The sequence below is a fragment of the Pseudovirgaria hyperparasitica genome, assembly GCF_010093815.1.
Source record: "Pseudovirgaria hyperparasitica strain CBS 121739 unplaced genomic scaffold EJ05scaffold_1, whole genome shotgun sequence".
NCBI lineage: Eukaryota > Fungi > Ascomycota > Dothideomycetes > Acrospermales > Acrospermaceae > Pseudovirgaria > Pseudovirgaria hyperparasitica.
The window spans coordinates 3,248,852-3,271,088 of NW_022985549.1; the positions used below are offsets into that span (position 1 = coordinate 3,248,852).

The 22,237-nt window shown below is 53.0% G+C and overlaps 9 protein-coding genes across 9 annotated transcripts; 5 read left to right on the plus strand and 4 right to left on the minus strand.

Moving 5' to 3' along the window:
• Positions 1-554: 554 nt before the first annotated feature.
• On the minus strand, positions 555-1,493 carry EJ05DRAFT_496358 (uncharacterized protein; the record flags this gene model as incomplete). Its single annotated transcript, XM_033746378.1, has 3 exons — positions 555-661; positions 715-807; positions 1,211-1,493. 3 exons carry the CDS (start codon positions 1,491-1,493, stop codon positions 555-557), a joined length of 483 nt encoding a protein of 160 aa, XP_033605992.1.
• Positions 1,494-7,586: 6,093 nt separating this feature from the next.
• On the plus strand, positions 7,587-8,590 carry EJ05DRAFT_42685 (uncharacterized protein). Its single transcript, XM_033741506.1, has one exon. It carries the CDS (start codon positions 7,670-7,672, stop codon positions 8,363-8,365), a length of 696 nt encoding a protein of 231 aa, XP_033605993.1. The 5' UTR covers positions 7,587-7,669; the 3' UTR covers positions 8,366-8,590.
• On the minus strand, positions 8,591-9,559 carry EJ05DRAFT_42684 (uncharacterized protein). The gene is made up of 3 exons (XM_033741505.1): positions 9,467-9,559; positions 8,985-9,348; positions 8,591-8,919 (listed from the first exon to the last, which is right to left on the minus strand). The coding sequence occupies exons 2-3, from the start codon at positions 9,287-9,289 to the stop codon at positions 8,817-8,819; spliced, it is 408 nt and encodes a 135-aa protein (XP_033605994.1). The 5' UTR covers positions 9,290-9,348; positions 9,467-9,559; the 3' UTR covers positions 8,591-8,816.
• A 247-nt stretch (positions 9,560-9,806) lies between these two features.
• EJ05DRAFT_447930 (RraA-like protein) lies at positions 9,807-10,910 on the plus strand. Its single transcript, XM_033742289.1, has 4 exons — positions 9,807-9,922; positions 9,968-10,102; positions 10,150-10,368; positions 10,425-10,910. The coding sequence occupies exons 1-4, from the start codon at positions 9,878-9,880 to the stop codon at positions 10,710-10,712; spliced, it is 687 nt and encodes a 228-aa protein (XP_033605995.1). The 5' UTR covers positions 9,807-9,877; the 3' UTR covers positions 10,713-10,910.
• A 152-nt stretch (positions 10,911-11,062) lies between these two features.
• Positions 11,063-14,154, plus strand: EJ05DRAFT_472443 (uncharacterized protein). The gene is made up of 5 exons (XM_033743184.1): positions 11,063-11,303; positions 11,357-12,026; positions 12,073-12,225; positions 12,274-12,388; positions 12,434-14,154. The coding sequence occupies exons 1-5, from the start codon at positions 11,155-11,157 to the stop codon at positions 13,993-13,995; spliced, it is 2,649 nt and encodes an 882-aa protein (XP_033605996.1). The 5' UTR covers positions 11,063-11,154; the 3' UTR covers positions 13,996-14,154.
• Positions 14,155-14,174: 20 nt separating this feature from the next.
• Positions 14,175-15,438, plus strand: EJ05DRAFT_472444 (uncharacterized protein). Its single transcript, XM_033743185.1, has 2 exons — positions 14,175-14,895; positions 15,060-15,438. Exons 1-2 carry the CDS (start codon positions 14,478-14,480, stop codon positions 15,206-15,208), a joined length of 567 nt encoding a protein of 188 aa, XP_033605997.1. The 5' UTR covers positions 14,175-14,477; the 3' UTR covers positions 15,209-15,438.
• Positions 15,439-15,440: 2 nt separating this feature from the next.
• On the minus strand, positions 15,441-17,437 carry EJ05DRAFT_496364 (L-ascorbate oxidase-like protein; the record flags this gene model as incomplete). The annotated part of the gene is made up of 3 exons (XM_033746379.1): positions 15,441-15,652; positions 15,736-17,104; positions 17,156-17,437. 3 exons carry the CDS (start codon positions 17,435-17,437, stop codon positions 15,441-15,443), a joined length of 1,863 nt encoding a protein of 620 aa, XP_033605998.1.
• A 599-nt stretch (positions 17,438-18,036) lies between these two features.
• Positions 18,037-20,330, minus strand: EJ05DRAFT_42729 (uncharacterized protein). The gene has a single exon (XM_033741513.1). It carries the CDS (start codon positions 20,176-20,178, stop codon positions 18,484-18,486), a length of 1,695 nt encoding a protein of 564 aa, XP_033605999.1. The 5' UTR covers positions 20,179-20,330; the 3' UTR covers positions 18,037-18,483.
• A 365-nt stretch (positions 20,331-20,695) lies between these two features.
• Positions 20,696-22,215, plus strand: EJ05DRAFT_496366 (uncharacterized protein; the record flags this gene model as incomplete). Its single annotated transcript, XM_033746380.1, has 2 exons — positions 20,696-20,806; positions 20,857-22,215. The coding sequence occupies 2 exons, from the start codon at positions 20,696-20,698 to the stop codon at positions 22,213-22,215; spliced, it is 1,470 nt and encodes a 489-aa protein (XP_033606000.1).
• Between the last annotated feature and the right edge of the window lie 22 nt (positions 22,216-22,237).

Sequence of the window (22,237 nt, forward strand, 5' to 3'; positions counted from 1 at the left end):
TTTCCCCTGATCCTTGATATAGCAATTTGTCCGCACCTCCTTTCAACCATCATGCTCTCCAGCTCCTTGACGGCCCGCAACCTCGGTCTAGGCATCGGCCTCGCACTCGCTATCTCTGGATGTGCTATTTCCAGCATTGTTCTTTTGCGACGCTGGTATTTTGCTCGACAGGATCAACGAGGCGAAACTGAGGTAGAGCGATGTGGGAGCGAACATGTAGTACATCTCCCGATACCCTCCTCACCACTCTGTCGCCAGAATCTCCACCATGGGCATACAAATAAGAAAGGAGAGGATAGAGAGACTGTATAGAAGCCTTGGGGACGAGTTGCATGAACGTTGTTATAGTCTAAGAGTGAGTGAGCATGAGAGGGTTTTTTTTGATAGTCTTTTGTCAGAATGGAAAGCAGGCGGGAAAATGATATAAAGTGCTTTGCTGACGTAGATGACAGGTGATCGGCGGTACCACCACAAGGTGCCTTGCGACTGGGTTTATACAAGAACGTACCGAAATGCTACTCCATAGGTTAACCAGAGGCTTTCACTGCTACTCATTACCAACGGGAACGCTTCGGTACCAGGACACCAGCTGCGGCTTGTGTGGGATTCGGATGGAGCTTGTAATTCAATGAGTCCAACAGGGCGAGCATGCCAAAGTGAGCTGTCCGTTGTTAATAGGAGCTACCGTGAGCCGTACGAGCGTTGTAGACTAACCATAATTATCCGCATTGAGGAGCGCATCGACTGTCTGTTTTCTAATGATGTTACTCCAACCATACGCACCGGTTGATAGTTCCACGTCTTCCGCTACACGAAGAGGTTTAGTATCATGATGGCATCCGGTAAGGGAGAGAGAGAGCATATCTTACTAAACATAGGTGGAGTGTGTGTGAGTTCATGTAGTATCGTAGGGCTCATAAAGAGGTCTAGGTCAACCATAGATAATGGCATGGAGTTAGCCGGGAATTGGGCTATAACTTCCGTAAGTGAGGGTCTCAGTCCTTCAAACATCTTATCGCATAGAGTTATGCTAGCTCGTTCTTTTGGTACGGGCTCCGAAGGTGGATAGCTTAGAGAGTCTAGTTTATGACGATATGTTGCCGCCGCGGTAGTACGTTTAAAGCACATTGGAATGCCCGGGAAGTACAGACCACTGATAGGATCCTCCAATACTAGATACTCCGGAGGAACCTGTGAGTTTTGCAGGTACGGTCGGGTCCGTTAGGGAACCATTCCTGCAGCTTGTGCCTCGGGAACTCAGTTCGATCGTGTGCCAGAGTCCAGCGTCTATCGCCATCACAGTAAATATGGATATCTGCCAACCTCCACCTAGGTTCATGAGTCATTGACGCGATTTCCCCCATGATACCGCGGACAGAATCAACAGCATCTTCATCCTCATCAGGATCGGCGTTATAGACGCGCATGAAGGCAGCTCTAGTCTCAGGAGACATCGGGTCAATCGCTAAAAGATCTTCCGCCAGCTCGGCCATTTTCAGTGCTTCTGCGAAGGCTCTGGTCAATCCGCGACGGCCATTACAGGATGAATGGAAAGCAAACGTTGAAGCGGCGAGGGAGTGGGTAAAGAAGACAGATGCTACGAGTAGGGACACGGTGACGATTTTATCCTGAATTAAGATCATGACCAAAAGAATGAATGATAAAGATGAAAGCTCCTGGAGATAGAAAGAATAACAGCAGTTAGATGTGAATTCATGGCTTGGGTTCCTGAAGGACTTGCCTACTCTTATATATAGCTTTATGAGAATATCGAGGACTCTACTCAGAATGTTTGGGAACCTAGGGGTTTCAGCTATTCATTCTAGCTCTTCAATACCCATGACTAGAGCGAGTCAGCCTTCAAGTATGTCGGGCATCCGCTGATGTCGAAAGTGACATGAGAGAGTCATGAAGTTTTGAACGGTAGTCTCGTCTGGGTTAAACCGTGTGTGCAAACCAGAATATCCCGGATCCGGCAGTTGCTCATTATCAGAATTTTTTCCGTAATTTTTTCCGTTAACCTATTCCGGCGTGATCCCGAGAGCTAGTACTAGTTCAAACAAGCTAGCGCTAGACTCTCTGGTACTTCTACTACTAATAGTAGATTTGGTCTGGTTTCAATAGCGGTAGACATCTTATGATTTCAAAGATTATACTATTTCAGGAATTCCAACTAGCACTTGGTGCGTGTTAGCAAATAAGCCTAAGTACTCCTAGAAATTAAGTACTAATTATATGTTCATATGCAGACTGTATTTATGTGTCTTTATACTAGTTCAATACTATAATCTTATACAAGCTATATAAAATGGCACCAGAGAAGCTCTAATAGATGTATACGATTACTAGGGTGGCCTGCGGCCGGTAGACTATAGGCCCTCGTGGAGAAAGTCAGGCTAAGGCATAGCGGAAAAGCGATACTCCACGCCGAGACATGAAACATTATTGCATCATAAACCGTGATTTTCACCCGGTGATTCTAATGAGGGCGCCAGCGGGTGCTGGTTAAATATTGTATCTTTTTATAATTCCTTTGGAATGGTGGGGGTCGCGAGCCGGGAACTATAACTTTTATGTAGGGCGACATTCAGAACACAGCACGTGTCCTTGTCTTCTGTCGCTAACCTTGTCGGGAACAGGTGGACAAACATTGGAATTTTCTGGAAGGTTCTATGATGCACGTGGAAAACTTCGAAAAATTTCTTTGAATGGGAAATGAAGACTCTAATCAAACTGAGTGACGACTGTGGAGCGAGTTGTGTCCTACTCTGGCCAGTGCGCATGTTGAAGGTGAGATATTTTTAGTTTAGGGAGTTTCAACGTTGTGGGGCGGCCCGAGTCCCCAACCGTTATATAATCTACATGATAATCAAGTACCGAAGGGTCTGCCTCAATCAACGCGTACTTCTGAGTATGCGTGTCTCAATTGTCTGTTTTCCAAAGTCTACACGGGTCGCTTCGTTAGATCGATGCTGTCTTGAAGCGTCCGCCTACCTCAGCCTGCTACTCCATGATGGGATTGACTGAACCTCTGTTGCACTGCAGTCTGCTTGACTACACACTCCTGAGTACTACCCGGGACGCAATGTCCCAAGAATAATTAAACGCGCGAAGATAAAGGACAGAATATCTGCTCCCGGTCATGTGATTAGTGACTGCGTTATATGTTTGAAGTGGGTTTCTCATTGTGCGCTGGTCGTGGTATGTCCCGGATAACAAATGATAATCAATATACTACGCTGCCCGAATACACGCCCAGCTTCATACTAGATAGCTACCTCTAGCCGACAAAAGAGTCGCCATTGACCAGCGCCTGAACATTCGCCCAACTTATTTGATTGTAATCCTTCCCTTTCAATGAGAAAAACCACCTGAGTTGAAGTGGTGTTCTAGGTAAGCCGGCTGGGAGTCAGAGTCCATGGCTATTTATTTTCGCCTGGTGGTCCGAGCCCGATGCTGCGCGAAGCCGGTCAAGCGCACTGGGTGAACTGTGACCTTTCGATATGTCATTGAGCGAATTCATCCTAATCCATCTCATAGTATTCAAGACTCGTCATGGGTTTCGGCACTGTGGGTCGTGTCCCAAGAATAGCTACAGACCGTCCAAGTCCGGGGTGCGACATTGCAGTCCGAGCAAGATTGTATGGCCGAAAATCAACGATGCCTCTGTGATTGGTTGTTTGGTCATTCGAATGTCTGCAGTGGGTCGGCAACAGCTTCGAAGGCAGATCATTTAAAGTGGTTTGCCTATCTCGAACGCTCGAGACCTCCCGTCACCATTATGGCGAAGTTCACCGCACATATCGTGGTCGGCTTGTCGCTGTTGTCTGCCGCCGCGCAGGCTGCGAGCCTTCCACGTGTGGGCACGAGACTGGCAAATCGCCAGATCGAGCTCACCTCCTGTCCTGAAGATGATGGAAGCCCTACATGTAAGTCGATTGGTAGTGAGCCGGGTTCAAGCTGACTTTCGGTAGTGATGTGTTCCGACAAAGCCTGTACAAAATCTGAATCCGATGACGGAGTCTGTCGCATTGAGGTCCCGACGGGATCTCGCAAGTGCGGCTGCTGCCCAACTTCTACTGAATTGAAATGCTCCGAGTGTGGAGGGAACGCCGAGGATGGTGTCTGCAAAGGTAGTGGCATCACTGGAATCGCCTACCGCGGTTGCAAATGTACGGCACACCGCGTCTTGCCCCAACGTCGTGATGACCGCATCATTCCTCTACATATATCTCTTGACTCTTCGGAAGAACAGTCACCAGCGGCTATCAATAAACCTTCACCTCCATCTCTTGGGTCCTTCGGGTCTTCTGAGTCTTCAGAGTCTCCTGGGTCCTCTAAGTCTCCTGGGTCTCCGGGGATTCTTGGGTTTGCTGGGTCTTCAGGGTCTCCTGGGTCTCGTGAGTCTTCAGGATCTTCAGGATCTTCAGGGTCTCCTGGAACTCCTGGGTTTGTCGGGTTTGCTGGGTCTTCAGGGTCTCCTGGGTCTCGTGAGTCTTCAGGATCTTCAGGATCTTCAGGGTCTCCTGGAACTCCTGGGTTTGTCGGGTTTGCTGGGTCTCCTGGGTCTCCTGGGTCTCCTGGATCTCGAGGATCTCCTGGTTCTCATCCAGAGCCTCTACCTGGATGGTCGGCGTCCTCTGGACCTCTTCCTCCGTCTTCTAGGGGCCCAGGGTCTGAAGCTCCACACTCTGCGGGTTTTTCAAAGTCTCCGGGATTTCCATCACCCGAGTCTCTCGAGGCTGGGTCTCCTCAGGCGCAGTTTTCCGGCTCTCGATCTGCTAACTCACCCGGGTCTATAGCGCCCGGGGTTCCCGGATTCTTGTCTTCTTCCCAGTCTCCTGGGACTGCAGCTCCTGGCTTCCGCGGCTCGCCCGGCTCTCCCGACTCGCCCAACTCTCCTGCGCCTCTTTCCGGGTCTAGGAATTCTGGTTTTCCAACCGCTGAGGCTCAACACGAGCTCTTTGAGCCTGTTGGGATTATACCACACGAAAGCGAGGAAGCCAAAGGTCATGATAATGGCGGGAAGCAGTTCGTCCCTTTGATAGGTGCTGTACCTGTACCTCAGAAGTATTGGGATCAAGCGATTAATTGGATAAAAAAGCCTTTTGTCCGCAATCGTCCACAAACAGGCTCGTCTGAGCCTGACCCTCCACCTCTCTACAGTCCTCCTGGGGCACCTGGAGCTGTTTCGAACGCAGCGCTTTCTGCTGGTGGACCTGGTGCGGGTGTTGGGTCTCCTCCAGTCAGTGGGGCTCTTCCTCCTGCGCCTCCTGTGCCTCCTACGCATCCTGGGACCCCTTCGGCTCTTGGGGCTCCTGGAGCGCTTGCTGCTGGTGGGGCTGCTATGGCTGCTGCGGCACCCGCTGCGGCTGCTTTAGGAGGAGCGGGTCTTAACGCTGCTTCGACTGCGGCTCAGGCTGAACTTGGGCTTGATAGTGCTGCAGTTAATGCTGCAGGTGGTGCGGCAGGTGGTGCTGCGAGTGTGGCTGGCGGTGTGGCTGGTGCCGCCGGTAATGCTGCTGGTGCCGCCGGTAACGTGGCTGGTGGTGCAGCCGGTGCCGTGGGCGGTGTGGCTGGTGCCGCCGGTAACGTGGCTGGTGCAGCCGGTAACGTGGCTGGTGGTGCAGCCGGTGCCGTGGGTGGTGTGGCTGGTGCAGCCGGTAATGTGGCTGGGGGTGCAGCCAATATAGCAAGTGCTGGAGCTAACATGGCTGGTGCCGGAGCGAATCTTGCCGCTAACGGGGCTAGTGCCGGGGCTAAGCTAGCCACTACCGGAGCTGATGTTGCAGCTGATACGGCAGCCAATGGAGCCAAAGCGGCAGGTGCAGCAGCTGGTGCAGCTGGTGGTGCAGCCAGTGGTGTGGGCGGTGTTGCGAGTGGTTTGGGTGGTGCTGTGAATGGTTTGGGCGGTGCGCTTAGTGGTATATCCAAGGCCACAAGTGGTATAGGCTCCTCGATTTTTGATGCGGGTAAGCATGCCTTGTCTTCTCTCACTGGCGGTGGTGGTGGTGGTGGTGGAGGAGGTGGTGGTCGGCCCAAGTCTCTATCTCCGGGGTCTCCGCCTTTATCTCCTCCACCTTCTGCACCTCTGCCTCCACTTCCCGATTCCCAATCACTGGCACCACCTCCCGACTCCAAATCACCGTCATCACCACCATCACCACCTCCCGGCCTTGAACGGCTTTCTGGTGCGCCTCAGCCTGCAAACGTTGGACCTCTACCTCCGCCTCCTGGCACTCCGTTTCCACCTCCAAAGGCCGACTTACCTGGCCCTCCACCCGACACCCCGCGCCCGGCGCATGAGTGCTCACTCCTGACTTCGCCATCATGTACCAGCTGTGGAGGCAAGGGGGGATGGTGTCAGATCGGTCCGAATGCAGGATGTCCTTGCCAGGCTGCTGCATGTAACGCAGATCAGAAGCCGCGATGTGAAGAGGCTACCTGTCAAGGAGACGACAGGAACCAGTGTACCCAAGGCCCCGAGAAAGGCTGTCTATGCGAAAAATCCGAAAGGTCTTGCAAGCGAGGTCCGACACCGAAATGTGAAGAGGTTACGTGTCAAGGAGACGACATGAACCAGTGTACCCAAGGCCCCGAGGCAGGCTGTCCATGCGAAAAGTCCGCAAGGTCGTGCAACCCGGCTCAGAGGCCGAGTTGTAAAGATAATACGTGTAAAGGAGATGACAAGAACAAGTGCACCAACGGCCCGGAGGAAGGTTGTGATTGCATTGCGGATCGCGCCGAGGGTGCTCCGGCTAGCAATTGTCCCAAGGAAGAGCCCATGCTGGCATGTGATGTCGAGTGTGGCGGTGCAGACGCTCAAGGCAATTGCAAAGGGCTTCAACTCGAGCCTCCAAACGGTCGTCTAATGTGGCAGGGATGCCCTTGCTGGAACGACACGCAAACAAGTTTCCCTCATCCAGCTGCGGTAAACCAGACTGTCTTTCCGCATCCGGCTCCGGCTCTGCCGAAACAAGAAAACCAGACAGTCTTTCCTCACCCGGCTCCCCCGGGCTGGGAAGAGGATCAGGTCCGGATTAAGGAGTTATTGCGTCCCAAATGTCCCCAGGCACAGTCCATGTTGGCGTGTAACACCGAGTGCGGTGGCGTAGATGCGAGAGGCAAATGTATTGGCCTTCGAAACTACAACATGATGTGGGCGGGATGCGATTGCTGGGACGACTCGAAGAGAGGTAGACCTCATCGGGCTTCGCATCGCAGACCAAGTCGCTATCGCAGGCCAAGACCCTATCGCCACCGACGACCGCATCGCAGACTGAGACGGCCGACGAGCTTCCCCCACCCAATCGACCCGAACTACATGGAATGGCTGCGCCAGTTGAATGAGACGCTACCACACGATACATTCAACGTGACATGTTCGGAGAAGAGCGTTCAGAGCGTGCCGGATAAATTCACAACACCCACAGAGAATTTTGACATCAACACGCTGATGATGCGGATGCGCGATGGTAAGTGCTATCGGTCGAGCGATCTCTAATGTAGCTGTGCGGCAACTGACACTATCCCAGTTATCTGCAACAACAAGTGCGAGGTTCCGGCTGGACTACAGGACTACTACGTCAAGACCAAACAGGACGATAAAAAGGCCGATTGTGAGCTCTCAGTGGGCATAAAGGCCAACGACGGCGATATCGAGGCGTACATGTACCGAGCAACTCCAATTACGGAACAACTAAGGCAGACATGCTGGAACGACACCGAGGCTGGTAAGTTCGTTCTTTCAAAGCCCATCTGGCTGGGTGTGCTAACGTTGTCAGTCATCAGCAAGTGTATCAAGAACGGTCCCAACAAGGGTTGGGGAAACGGCCCCGACGGCCAATTCTACGAGACAGGTTTCCGTCATCTGAACGGTGATGGCTCGAAACACGACAAATTCAGCAGCGACGAGACGCTCAAGCCACCGGGTAAAAAGATTGTGCCAACCTTGAAAGATGGCTCCCTCGAATGTGGCGAGGATATCGATGGCAACGGCGCCAAAATAGACGACTGTGAACATATCCAGCTATCATATGGTTTCTCAACTCATAATCAGACCGAATGCAAATCACACGGCGACCAACTCGATGAAGCTGGCGAGAAAATCGGGAGCTGGTGCCTTGTCGAGGAACACAGCTCGTGTGCTTTCGTCATTGCAGATGCCAAGGACCACTCTAGCGAAATCACCTCAAATGATTTTAACGACTTCAGACTTCACACGCATAACAAATGCGAAAAGTTCGGGACGGGTACGGTTGTGGCGGCTGGGGATGCGGAGGAAGACATGGGCTTGTCCGTCCAGACGCTGTGCTTTGTGAACAAACACCACCCGGAACTCTGTAGTACAAAGAAAAAGAGCTAAGCGAGGCTTACTAACGGTACCTATTAGCTACCTACCTAGTGAAAAGATATATTAGTCTGATATTAATAAGACGGCTGTAGATAGAGTGAATAGAAAGGTATTATATACGCGTCTCTACATGCGTTTTCTTGGGAACTCTAACACAAAGTTCTGGCTACTAGGAGCTGATGAAAGCTTGGCGCTAAGTTCTATGCCCTAAGTAAGCCCTCTAGCGATCATAGAATCTAACTAATCCCTACTGTCTGATCATTGCCGGTTAATTGTTCTTGTAGATGTACGTAGAGGCGATGTAATCAGTCAACATCGTTGCTTGTGGCGGCCTGATTGTTTCTCCACAGCGGCTTGATTGGCGGCTTTGGAACAATGATAAGGTTGAACGAGTACCATGAATATGCATTGCATTGTCAGAAACACACTGTCTCTGCGTGTCGGGTAAGATACGCCAAGTCCGTCAATTCTCGTTTGTCTCAAGAGCCCTCTTTACCAGCTCAGAGTCAAGGTATGCTCGAACCTCGACAATGCTGTCTCCTTCCCATCTACAGACCCAAGCATACCTTTCTCTCGTCAGTCTACCAGAGCCCTTCGCTATCTTTGCACAGCAGCAGTTGGTCCCACTCACCTATTCTTGAAGTCCATCCCGTTCTTACAAACCGCATCCGCCGCCAACTCCGTCACGCTCCACTCCTGATCATCCCCACCAATCACATTCCGAACCTTCAACTGGATTGGCTCCTTGAAGATTGCATTCAATCGTTTTATGGTCCCGTCTACGAACGCCGTGCGTGAGGCGTAGAGGCCGCTGAGTGGGTGCGTGCCCATGACGGTCCATTGCACGTTTTCGGCAACGTGCTCGAAGAACTGCTCGTACTGGGCGCTGGCAAGGTGGTTGAAGATGAGCTCAATGTCGGGACGAGAAGGTGCCATTTCAAAGGGACTAGGCTGTAAAGAGTCGGACGGAAGAGGTTTTATAGTTGGTTGTCAGTCTTAGCGCGTTAGTCCAGGGGCGTTGTTGGATGGCTATATATGCGCCGTGGAAGTCGTAGCGGTCGGAGCAGACGTATCGTCCAAACCTATCGAAATTCATGAGGGACTACCACAGACCTGACGAGATAGGCTCGATAGACAACCGGCAATCGTGGTCTCGCTATAGTCATCATTATCGTAATTACGACGGGCTGCCTCCGTGTCGCTTCTGTTGCCGTCACAGCCGCCATGGAGCCGGTTCCGGAGCTGCTCAACGGACGCCCGGTTTCGGGTGTGATGTTATCCGGTGTCGGCCGTACATCACGTCTACTTTGTAAACTTTGTAAATGCTTCAAGCGAACGCGGATGTCATATAGTCATGTTTAAAGTTGTTGTTGATGATGATGATGGTTGCAGCTTCTGGGGGCCTCGCTTAGCCGCTGGAGAACGGACTTTTCCCGTCTGCGGTGGCGGCCGCCCTTCAGGCTCTCATTTAACAACCGCCGTAGAACCCTCGTGGCCCGCTGCAAGGCTCTGCCATCATTGAAAATGTCTAGTCTTGTGAAGGCGCTACGGCCTTTTGCATCCTGCGATGTGAGTACATCCCCGCGTGGCGCATCCATCCTAAACAACCCGTAGATTGGCGACGCGCTTGTAAAGCTCGGAGTACCCTTGGGAGGCTATATAAATGACCTGCGCATGTTCAGCCCGCATAGGGCTGGCGATCTTGATAAAAAGACACCCACAATGATCGGTGAAGCAGTCACAGTGAAGGTCAGTCATGGATCGGCTGATTATGTGCTAAGCTCACTGGCGTCAAGATGGTGCGTGCCGATGATACCGAAAGCCCCAGACCGGAGAAGCATTTTGCAGACGCAAACGAGGCCGGCAAGGTCATGTTTATCTCCCAGCCTCCATCAATGTATTCTGCATGCTTTGGTGGCTTGATGGCGGCGCGGGCGAAGAAGCTTGGTGCTGCCGGCGTTGTGGTCAACGGCCGGTTCCGCGACATCGAAGAGATTCAAGATATGGGTCTTCCAGTACGTGGTCTCTACTCGTGCGGGCAAATGTGTCGGGTACTAACATTCCATCGTAGCTTTTTGCGAGAGAGCAATCTATTCTTGGGTCAAATTCGTTTACCAGAGCATCTGAGATCAATGTACCAGTGAAGGCCAGACGCAACGCGTATTCAAGGAGCTATCTATGGATCAACCCTGGAGATCTCTTGGTGGGTGACAAGGACGGCGTTGTCTGTGTGTCTCCTTCGTTGGTGGATCAAGTTGTGCAGCTCTGCCAAGAACGAAAGGAGATCGACGAGAAGACTCTGGCAGCTCTGGCCGAGGGCATGAGCATGGGTGAAGCGTTAGCGAAATTTAGGAAATAGAAATTCTTGATAGAGAGAACGCAGCCAGAGGCAGTGAGTGACGTGATCATCATCATGATGAGCCGCCGAATATTGAGAAAACAATGACAAGTCTGGGAGGATTTTCTTGAGCCTACGAGACCCTTTGCACATGTCTAATGGTACACCTAAAATGATTCATAACACAACTGTGCTTGAGTATCATTGATGGAAGTTGGGTGAGGCTGGACGGTAAGAGAGGATTGGGCACAAATTCCAACTGCGGCCTCGAGGGAATAGGTAGAATAGAGCATCCTGTTCTGATATATACGCCGGGGAATGCTGCGGTTGCACGGCCAGCTACCATAGCATAGCACCAGCATCTCCAATTACTTACAGTTGCAACACAACTTCGCATTCGAAAAGCATGTCGATCCGGCCGTGACGAGTACACTGAGCGTCCCATGCTGTCCTCTCTGTGGATATGTCCAGCTCATCACCAAGCCCGCCCTTCCAACAGGGCGAGGCATCATCCAGTCGCGATCCCCCGAGGCAAACAACTGTAGAGGACGAGAACGACGATGAGGATGCTCTACTCTCCTCGGATCCGTTGGAAGGCCAGACGACTGAGCGGTGAGCAAGCCTGCTCATATATACTGATGGCATTGAGCCTAACACTATGATAGCATATCCTTTAAGCGCAAACAGAAAGCTTCAAAGCCAGGCTTATCTATGCCGCGCTTCTTCTCTGCCACGACCGACGCCAATCGCGACGATAGACCATTCCTCCCAAGTCAAGCCCCCTCGTCTCGAGACACACGCGCTCGAAGTGGCACGGATTCAACAGAAGTCATATTGAATTACCTCGACTCACATGGGGATGCTGGGCCACAGCTTCAAGACGCGAAGCATGCCAGCGCGATGGACTGGTACGTGGAGGGGCCCGGAAGGCGCGTTGGATACGACGATCTCACAGCCATCGATTGGATATTTGAATATGCGAAAGATAGACAGAGGCTAAGGTTTCTTTTCTCGGACACATCAGGCATCATGGGACACCTCCGGCAGCTTGCAGATGCGAGCCAAATATGGTGGATACTGATAGCTGCGGGCATTGCCAGCGGCGCAATTGCGGCATTCATCGATATCGCTAGTGACTGGCTAGGAGATCTCAAAACTGGCGTGTGCAAGAACGTAGAGGGCGACGGTCACTTCTATCTGAGTAAACCATTCTGCTGTTGGGGATATTCGGACCTGTCTCAATGCCATGATTGGCATCCATGGAGCTCTGCGCTTGGGGTACGGTCTGCCGGAGGTGGCTATATAATAGAGTACATTTTCTTCGTCGTATTTTCTGTAAGCTTGACGACTCTTTCGCGATTCTGGCGCTCATCACGGACAGGTCTCATTTGCAGCATTCGCAAGCCTTCTTGTACAAAACTACGCGCCTTACGCAAGACACAGTGGTATCCCCGAGATCAAGACGGTCCTAGGTGGGTTCGTCATCCGGCGCTTCTTGGGCGTTTGGACTTTGGCGATCAAGTCGTTGGGTCTCGTAAGATTTGCTGTTTCTCTTGTTGGATGTGACTGATTGTAGATATAGTGTTTGGCTGTCGCATCTGGGCTATGGCTGGGTAAGGAGGGACCATTAGTTCACGTCGCATGCTGTTGCGCCAATTTGTTCATGAAGTTCTTCACTAGCATCAACGACAACGAAGGTACGTGGAACCCTGCATACACAAATGTCTTGCTAATCAGAACAGCTCGTAAACGAGAGGTGCTTTCTGCAGCGGCAGCGGCAGGAATCTCCGTCGCCTTCGGATCTCCAATCGGGGGCGTGCTTTTCAGTCTTGAGCAACTCTCCTATTACTTTCCTGACAAGACCATGTGGCAGAGCTTCGTGTGTGCTATGGTGGCCGCTGTAACGCTCCAGGCGTGCAATCCCTTCCGGACTGGCAAGCTTGTGTTATACCAGGTCACCTACCACAGCGGCTGGCACGCTTTCGAGATGGTCCCTTTTGCCTTGCTGGGAGTTCTGGGTGGCTTGTACGGAGGTCTTTTCATCAAGCTCAACATGTTTGTGGCCAAATGGCGGCAAGCAAACCCTATCTTCAAGGACCCTGTCGTTGAGGTCGTCTCAGTCGCATTGCTAACGTCAATCACCAACTTCCCCATTAAGTTCATGCGCGCGCAAGCCTCTGAGCTGGTATACACATTGTTCGCCGAATGTGTGGACATCACCGACGATCAACTTGGTCTGTGCAAATCGGGCAAAGCGAATACTGGGGTTGTTGCTCTGCTGATAATCTCCGCGCTGTTGGGGTTCCTACTTGCAGCGGTCACATTCGGTCTACAGATCCCTGCAGGTATCATCCTACCTTCAATCGCTGTGGGTGCCTTGTACGGGCGTGCTGTTGGCTTGACGGTTGAGGTTTGGCAGCAAGCGCATCCAGGCTGGCTCCCTTTCGCCTCTTGTGAACCAGATCGACCATGTGTCACTCCAGGGACATATGCCATCATAGGCGCGGCTTCCGCCCTTGGGGGCGCTACCAGAATGACAGTCTCAATTGTTGTGATCATGTTCGAGCTGACTGGCGCTCTAACTTATGTCTTACCGATCATGATTGCTGTCATGCTCAGCAAATGGATTGGCGACGCAATTTCGCCCAAAGGCATCTACGAGTCCTGGATTCACTTCAAAGGATACCCCTTTCTCGACAACCGTGATGAGAACAGCGCTTCTATCCCTGACGTACCTGCGTCTCGTATTTTCACCAAGCTAGAAGACTGCGTTGTAATCACTGTAACCGGCCACACAATCCAGAGCCTGCAAGACCTGCTGAAGCAGCATACGTTCCGTGGCTTTCCTGTCATTGACACGCCACGCGATGCGTTACTTCTTGGATACATTTCACGTACCGAACTCGCCTTCGCCCTCAACTCAGCACTCACCTCACGCTCCCTTTTCCCAGAAACAGAGGCATACTTCTCCCATCAACCCCTCTCAGACCCGACTTGCAGCCTCGATCTACGCCCCTGGATGGACCAGACTCCAATCACATTAAACTTTCGCGCCAGCTTCCAGCTCACGCTGAATATGTTCCAGCGTCTAGGGTTGCGCTACGTGTTGTTCAATGACCGAGGAACGCTGAAGGGCCTACTTACGAAAAAGGATGTCTGGTACGTGCTCAACGCCAACGACGACGAGAACGGAGTCTTGCGCGAGGAGAACGAGGAGCAAGAAGAAGGATTGCTGGGCGACAGCAGCCACGAAAACGGCCCGCCGAGTTGGGCAGAGCATGCAGAGCATTTCCCGGGGCTGTAGATTCGTCACGGTCAGGCTGTCTGCATATAACAGTAATGTAAATGATAGTGTACGATACATGGTGTACGAACTTTGCGCTCAATTTTTGACTTCCTCATATATAATATAATAACCTCGAAGCCTCCGCACCGGCTGCCGCGCAGTCATCGGCCGACTGACTCACCGTGCGCTTCACCAATTCCCTGCGTCTAATTAATTAGACCACCGCCCAACCCCGCAAATCCGGAAATCTCACATGCCATAATTAGATGCCCGGTAGATCCACCCGCATCAACATCGGCATTCATCATCCGTAGCCCCACTCGCACACCACACCACGTTGGATTCTATTACCCGTTTTATCAAAGACGTCACGAATACCACCAACCCAACCACTCAAACACTCTTAGCACCAACCCATGCTCCACATCCACAGCACTAGTCACTCTATATAGACATACACATAACTTTCCCCCATTTCCCCAAAGACCCTGCCAGAGCAAATGTACGACTACAACTACATTGACAACTCGACTTCGTACCGCGAGGAACTGGACAATCTGAAGCGTAAATCCCGTGGCCATCATCATCATCATCATCATCATCATCATCATCATCATCATCATCATCATCATAAGCAGCTGCAGCAGCAGAACGAGAGTCTGGATAGGCAGCGTCGTAGCGGCAATCTTCCTGGCTGGCAATCCGATAGTGACGACAGCAACAATAATAACATGACCGGCCCCGCGAAACAGAGGCAGCGACACGACACGCTGGCGCAGAAGGCGGCGCGCAATCCGACGTTGTTGGGCGATCCGGTTAGTTTGAAGGCGGAGGAGGCGGCGGTGGCACCATCGCCGTCGTCGTCGTCGTCGTCGTCGTCGTCGTCGCAAGGGGAGGCAAATGCAGGGAAGGGCAAAGGTATGTACTTTACTCTTTCTTTCTTACATGTCTCTCTCTCTCCTTGCCAGTTTCGTTGCCCTATACATCATCCTACATCCCGTGTTCTTCCATCTCGATTCTCGAACCCCTCAAAAAACCCCTTTTCATGTCCCCAGACTATATTTTCCCTAACACATCTACAGCCCCAACCCTCAAGCAGCGCGCTCTGCAGAACCGGTCCATGCTCGGCGACCCGGTGAGTCTGAAGGCGGAGACGACGGAGAGGGATCCCGTGGATCATGATAACGGGCCTTCTTCGGCTGCGTCGTCGGATGGGAAGTCGAAGCTGTGAGATGCCGCGCCGGATGGAGGGGGTGGTTGTGTGTCTGTGTAGGAGAGTGTGCGTCGAATGGGCTTGATGTGGCTTGGAGGATGACGGATGGATGGAATGGACATGCACCAAGTATATATATATAAACACATATCTGCCTCCGTGCGCGGCATGTACAGGCACGCCTGAACACATACGTGCACACAGACACGGGGCGACGCGGGAATATAATAATATTACCATTACTAGTCGACTAAGCATCTACGTCCCGCGTAGCATGCCGTTGCTGCTGCTGCTGCTGCTGTTGCGCACAACTGCCCGTCCCGTCATACTGCTCCCAGACAATAGGGCTAAACGTTTCATTCCCATAGGAGCTGCCGCCGTACTCGAGATAGCCTGCGGCATACTCGATAGGTACGCTGCGGATGGCAGCGGCGTCGCCAATGACCCAGACGGTCTGCATGCCTGTCGTACACGGCTCATTAGCACATATTACCTCCCCTACTTCGCCATCCCCAAGACGAGGTGACGGCAGAACGAAGACTTACCCATAATCATGTGCTGCAAGGTATGGCAATGGACCATCCAGACGCCCGGCTGAGCCAGACGCACCCTCCAGGCGCGCCAGCCACTGACCCCGCCCGGCGTGGTCTTGAGACCGTAGCGATACAGCATCGTGGTGTCGCGCTCGACGGGCCGCCAGTGCCGCTCCTTGATCTTCGCCTCGTTGGCAACCGGGTCGTAGGTGCCGTTGCCGGAGCCGATGTCGAAGACGTGCTGGCCGTGGGCGTGGAACGGGTGCACGTCGAGGCCGCCGCCGTTGTTGAACAGCGAGCCGGTGTTCTGGAATACGACCTCGATGACCTCGCCTTGTTTTGCCGGGAAGGCCTTGCTGATGGGGTCGTAGCCCTGGCTGGCGGGAGACGAGGCGGCAGCAAAGGAAGGGACGGCAGCCTCACCGGACTTGTAGATGTCGATTAGCAGTGGGGATTCGTAGACGGCTTCGGTCCAGGTGTAGTTGTTGCTGAACTTCCAAATCAGGTGCTGAGAGAAGGTCTGGATCTGGCTTGTGTTCAGGATGATGCGTCGCGTGACTTCCTCGAGCGCTGGGAAGTCGTGGCGTGGGTACAACGGCTGGAGGGCGTATTCGGCCCAGTCGTAGGTTGCGTTTGGGAGGGTGAGGGGGGCCACTGCAGGGGCTTTCGGGAGAGGCGAATCTGGTTCGTAGCGGAGGATGGCATAGCCACGGTAAACGGTAGGGCGATCACGCGACTCGAATTGAATAAAGTAAGAGCTGCGCTGGGCGGCGGCGAGGTCAGCAGCAGATTTGGTGCTGAAGAGGATGTCGAAGCGATTTCCGCTTCCGAGCTGCATGCGATCAACCACGTGCGGCTCGGTGTAGTGGCCTTCGACGTTGATGATGGTGAGATTAGGATGTCCCTCAAAAGCGATGAGAGTGTGGGAGAGAGCGGTGCCACCGATGAAGCGGAATCTGTATGTCTTGCCAGGACGTACGTCGATGACTGGAAGGGAGCATTCCGAGGCCTCTGTTGGGGGTGTGTTTGGTACCCCCTTTCCGTTGAGCAGAATTGCGTTGGTCTCGCCGGACCATGTGAAGGGCACGCCCTGCAGACCTCCCTCAATTACTTCATCAGTCTTGTTGAAGTAGTCTGTGAGCATGAAGACGCGTTCCTCGTCGTAATCGTACGGCTTTCGGCCGCAGTCTTCAACAATTAACGGCCCAGCTGCGGTGAGCGCTTGGATGCCGACGTGAGAGTGATAGAAATAAGTTCCGGCGTCGTCTTCTTCGGCATATATCTCGTAGTCGAAGAAATGCTTTGCTGGGATGGGCCATTGAGTTGCCAGTGGGCTGCCGTCCGAGAAGGGGGCAACTCGCTGTGCCAGACCATGCCAGTGCTGCCACCACGTTAGTATTATATGCGCCCGAGATGGTTTCATACAGCTCACCATAGTTGTGTTCAATGATTCCATGTCGTTATACACCCGAATCCAGGTTGTCGAGCCCGGCTTCAAGCGAATCTCTGGACCCGGCGAGGTGCCATTTACCAAAACCGATTTTCGAACCTGGCAAGCCACAGGAGCAGTGTCTTCTGTGATTCGGAGGATATAATCCGGCTGAAAGTCGTCGCCATGTTTGGCGCCGTGGCCTGCGGCGACGAAAGGCGCGATACTACATAAAACAAGTACAGCTGATAGGAGGAAAGACGAGACGGAAATGATGCCCTTCATCACAGCGCATAGTAATGGGCAGGTAAGAAAAGAATAAAGAATGAAACGTCCAAGGTGTAATTAGCTGGAAGCAGGTAATAGTTGTAACGGCCCGAGAGATAGCTACGTAAGTCGGTCGTCGTATGAGATTAGCATGGTCTGATCACAGTCGCGCTTGAATCATCCCCGGATCCGCGCTCAAGCCTTGTGGTCCACAAGCTCTCGAAGCACACGACTGGGTGTGTGACAAGTATCGAAGGCAAAATGGCCACTTACGTACACTCTGAACATCATTGAACGGATATGTTAAGCATGGCTGGAGGCTGAACGACGCGTTGCGGGATTGGATGCCCCTGTTCTATCAGCGGGTTCGTGTTCATAAGGCAACCTATGATATTCCATGTAATACTAAACAGCTGCCGAGACAGTATCGCTATAGAACGTTGGCGCAACGCTCGTCAGTCAGCTTAGACAACAAGCTAAGGCTGAACAAGGGATGAGATGCCATGATTGAATACCAACATTTGGAACACATATACACACTCAGTAATTGGCATACAACATCTAATGCCCGCATGGCGTAGAGACAAAAAGTAGCCTCGTCGTGCCAAGGTAGCAGCGAGCACTCGGGGCTCACGAGATAATGACATACATATATCCACGCATAAAGCGGCGAAAAACGATTATGTCGTAGCGGGCGAATCTTCGCGGGCATGTCCACGATACCTTGCGTTGTGGAATGTCGTTGTGAAACATGTGGTGCGAAACAAATGTGGGACGATTCCATCGCTGCTGTGGGGGCGTTTTTTGGCGAGGAAGGCTTCGTGGGTTTCACGAAGCTCACGGCCATGATATCGCGCTGCCACATTGGGTGACCATCCAGCTCACCTTTCACGGCCCATGACCGCAGCATAACCTATAACCATGTCTGAACAGACGTCGTGTTACGAGCTTGAGATAAGAAACCTCCTGGTCGCAGCACAACGTTTGTAGAATACTTGTGATAGGACTGTTCATAATTCAATGGATACTCTCGGCATCGACTATGGTATACACGGCAACTTTCATCATCTCGTTACGCCAGAGTCCGATCTCAAGTCCGGTGGTCTCCAATCGAAAAGATCAAAGGCTTCCTTGCTCCATGGCCCAAGATCTTTTGAATGATCGATTTTGGGCGGCAGGACCTTCTTTGAGACCGTGGCAGCTTTCCCTTTCGTTGCGCTTTGTGGCTGCTTTATTAGACGTCTCCGCGATCTTGGTGGCGGCATCTTGTTTGTTTCGGTCGCTATCTGATTATGACCAGCGGAAGCGTCTGCTTGCCTGGTATATGCCATGTCCGGTAGCATACCAATGTCTCCGGCTTGCTGTTCGATCCGCAAATCGCTGTTAGTTTCCCTCGTGTTCGTTACCGTCGTCTCTCGGACAGGACAACTTTGACCTATTCGAGTTGCATTGACAGACCCAGAAATGGGTCTATCCTCCGTATGTGCCGTCAGAGCACCCTTTCGTGTACTAGCCTGCGCACTTTCAGCAGTATCGATTCCTTCGTCCTCCTTGACTAGCTCGATCTCTCTACGTGTAAAGCTGGAACTACCGGCGGAGGCGCCCAGTCGACTTGCAGTACTTGGCCTTGACTTTGGTTGTGGCTGATTTTCACACATCAGCGTCTTCTTGACTTTTCCAGTTGGTATTCGGAGAGGCCTTGTTTTCGGTCTTGGGACATCTTGTAACTCATTGGTCATTGCTGAAACCTTTATAGGAGCAATTGCAACAGTCTTTGATGGAGCTGCAGACTGATCGAGGAATTCGTCAACTCTTGTAATTTTGTTTATGACGCTCACCGGTGGTGACGATGTGGGTTGTAAAGCCTGTTTCGGAGGAGTATGCCTCGCAGACCTTGCGATGACGGGTCGTCGCAGGGTCGTTGCAGCGTTCACCGCTACACGCGATTCCGGCCTTGGCTTCGGTGGTGCGACTGTGTTGCCATTCACACGTATTGGAGACACGTCCGGCAGGGTAACATCAGAGAGCACGCTCTCTTCGTTGTCTGACACGAGGTCGACAACATCCTCACCGGAGGCAACAACAGCTGGCCGTGCGCCTGGCGATGTCTGTCCCTGAGACGTCTGTTTCCACAATGATGCGCGTTTCGTAGCACTGGGTAGCCTTGGCCCTGAATCCCTTTTCGCCTGTTCCACTGCGTCCGTCCTTGCCCTCTTCACCGGTCTGGGGTTTGCTATTCCATTCTCCTTCTCTTCCCTCAAGTCAAATGGCGACTTCTCGTTCAACGCTGCTCGCCCGTACGACGAACCAATCGGCTTATTTATAATGGATGACAGGGCTCGATGTCGCGGCTGGCTGGGGTCTCTGCGAATGGAGCTGTGAAGCGCACTGCTGAGGGGAGCTCGAGGATGCGTAGAGTGTCTTGGTCTCGGTGAAGGCTTGTCTTTCTTTTCGAACAGCGGTGCGAGGTCGGTCTGTACGCTGCCCTTTGGTTCACCGACTGTGACCAGGATGCCTCTCTCGAGCGTGATGTCATCGCCCTCTTGTATGTCCGCCTTTTCCTGCCAATGTAGATCCCCAATGTAGTTCTTCGACGTGTCGTAGACCATGATCCGCTTGTTGAATGTGTGAAATGAGAGGACGCCATCTTGATATATCTTCTTCTTCTTTTTTATATCGTGGGAATACAGACAGTCAAATTCGTGTACCGGTGCGGTATTCTGCGTCAGAGGAACATTGTGCGTGGAGAGGGCGGTCATGATTGTCTGAGGTTTGTGGGACGAGTCCAACGAGTGCTGTTACGGGACATGACGAATTTGTTCTAATTAGAGGAGTGTTATGACGAGCTGAACCGGAGCAAGATGCGTGGTGACGCCAGGAAGCTGATATGGCCGCATGAAGCACATTGTTTGGGGTGACGCGACTTGATAAGCGTGGCCTGGAGAAGACGCGCGACAATTCCACCTGGTCCTGATATTACGCACCACATTCCCAGTTATTCTGCCGGGCGGAGGCGATTGTCCCCCCCCGCCTGACAGCTGATAGTGACTCCCGAGACCCGCCAAATGCACCTTTTGGTATTAAATCAAACGCACGCCAACCAGGGCTGATGTTGCCTTAGGTTGTACTAACATCAGTATCCAATCACTACGCCTGGTCTCCTCGGCCTCCTCAACGCCACAATACAACTGTTTGTGCCCACTATGACCTGAACGATTGTCTGTCCTTTCTTACACGGCGCAGCAATGCGAGTTGAAGCTGTCTGAGAGCGCCAGCATGCAGCGAGTGCACAGGAAGTTTGGCTCATTCAAGCCACGGACAGCGGATGAGACCAAGGTCGGCGCCTTGCTCAAGGATTTCGAGGATGCAGAGCAGATGCTGGGCGAGGTATGTTTGTGAAGGTTGACGAGAGAAAGGGCATGGCTGAGTGCTTCCAGCTCGTGGACACCACCGAGCAATGGCGCAACGCGTGGAACGGCATCCTCAACCACCAATTGCTCATGATCACCGAGTTCAACCTCCTGTACACGCCAATCATTGCGACGGGAGAGCACAGCACGCCTCACCATGCCGAGACCCCCCAACACATCACCGACCGGACGGCCGCACTGTGCGCTGCGTACACAGATCTACAGGCCGACATGAAGAGCGAGGTCCAGGCTGTAGACACGAGGATCACCACGCCCGCGAAGGAGGCACGAGAGTGTCTGAAGCCATTGAAGAAGGTGCTGAAGAAGCGAGAGGACAGGAAGCTCGACTACGAGAGATACAGGAGCCGTGTAGCCTCCTTGGACAAGAAGGCGAAGCGTTCAGACCGCGAAAACGCAACTCTCGCAAAGCAGGAGATGGAACTGGAACGCACAACCGCCGAGTATCAAGACGCTGACCAGCATCTTCGGCATGTCCTACCACCGATACTGAACGCCACCTTCTCTCTTCTCCCGCACCTACTCGCCGCACAGATTGAGATCCAGAACACGCTCCTGGGGCACCTGTACACAGTCCTGAACGAATACGCAGACCAGCACCAATTCCCCAATCCGCCGCCCGAACTGCAAGACGTGATAGGCCCCTGGGACGCCGAATTCACTCCCTTTAGACGCGAGCTGGAAAGCGGCTACGCCATGATCGCCAAGGGCAAGGCTGTCCAGGTGCCTATGGGCCACCAAACAGGAAGCACCCTGACCGGGCTCGGCATCCGCAACAAAATCAGCGACCGACGCACCATCAGCTCCTCGACCTCCGCGTCCAACGCGTCCGAGCAACGCAGACTGGCCGCACCGCGGTACGAGGAAGAGCAGCACGCCGAGAACGGCAGACCGAGAATCTCCAACGCGACAAAGCCGAGAATCGGATACCTGTCGACTCCGCACCACGAGGAGCACAGCCGCACGCCGAGCCCGGGCGCAGACTCGTACGCACTGTCCCGCACATCGACCGCCTCGTCGACGTCCCAATCCGACTACTTTGCCCAGCAGCAGAGACCGCGCATCTCGTCCCGCCCGTCAGCCAGCTCTCTCGCATCCTCGCCGGCCTCGTCCACGGCCCCCGGCATCAGCATCGGCATCGGCAAGAAGAAACCGCCGCCGCCACCCCCGCCACCAAAGAAGATTGGCTCTTTCCAGGGCGAGTTCGTGACGGCCATGTATGACTACGAGGGCCAGAGCCAGGGGGACTTGTCGTTTAGCACGGGCGACAGGATCAGGGTGCTCAAGAAGACGCAGAGCTCGCATGACTGGTGGGAGGGCGAGGTGCGCGGCGTGCGCGGCCAGTTCCCTGCCAACTACTGTCGCTAGGCGGGGAGGTAGGGAGGCAGGC

Bases quoted from the DNA above. Each gene is read 5' to 3' on its own strand.
- EJ05DRAFT_42685 (XM_033741506.1), top strand. From the start codon at position 7,670: ATGTACCGAGCAACTCCAATTACGGAACAACTAAGGCAGACATGCTGG.
- EJ05DRAFT_42684 (XM_033741505.1), bottom strand. From the start codon at position 9,289: ATGGCACCTTCTCGTCCCGACATTGAGCTCATCTTCAACCACCTTGCC. The intron at 8,920-8,984 runs GTGAGTGGGACC...GACGAGAGAAAG, and splicing joins GGGATGGACTTCAAGAATAG to GTATGCTTGGGTCTGTAGAT.
- EJ05DRAFT_447930 (XM_033742289.1), top strand. From the start codon at position 9,878: ATGTCTAGTCTTGTGAAGGCGCTACGGCCTTTTGCATCCTGCGAT. The intron at 9,923-9,967 runs GTGAGTACATCC...AACAACCCGTAG, and splicing joins GGCCTTTTGCATCCTGCGAT to ATTGGCGACGCGCTTGTAAA. The intron at 10,103-10,149 runs GTCAGTCATGGA...ACTGGCGTCAAG, and splicing joins GTGAAGCAGTCACAGTGAAG to ATGGTGCGTGCCGATGATAC.
- EJ05DRAFT_472443 (XM_033743184.1), top strand. From the start codon at position 11,155: ATGTCCAGCTCATCACCAAGCCCGCCCTTCCAACAGGGCGAGGCATCA. The intron at 11,304-11,356 runs GTGAGCAAGCCT...ACACTATGATAG, and splicing joins GAAGGCCAGACGACTGAGCG to CATATCCTTTAAGCGCAAAC. The intron at 12,389-12,433 runs GTACGTGGAACC...TAATCAGAACAG, and splicing joins TAGCATCAACGACAACGAAG to CTCGTAAACGAGAGGTGCTT.
- EJ05DRAFT_472444 (XM_033743185.1), top strand. From the start codon at position 14,478: ATGTACGACTACAACTACATTGACAACTCGACTTCGTACCGCGAGGAA. The intron at 14,896-15,059 runs GTATGTACTTTA...ACACATCTACAG, and splicing joins AAATGCAGGGAAGGGCAAAG to CCCCAACCCTCAAGCAGCGC.
- EJ05DRAFT_42729 (XM_033741513.1), bottom strand. From the start codon at position 20,178: ATGACCGCCCTCTCCACGCACAATGTTCCTCTGACGCAGAATACCGCA.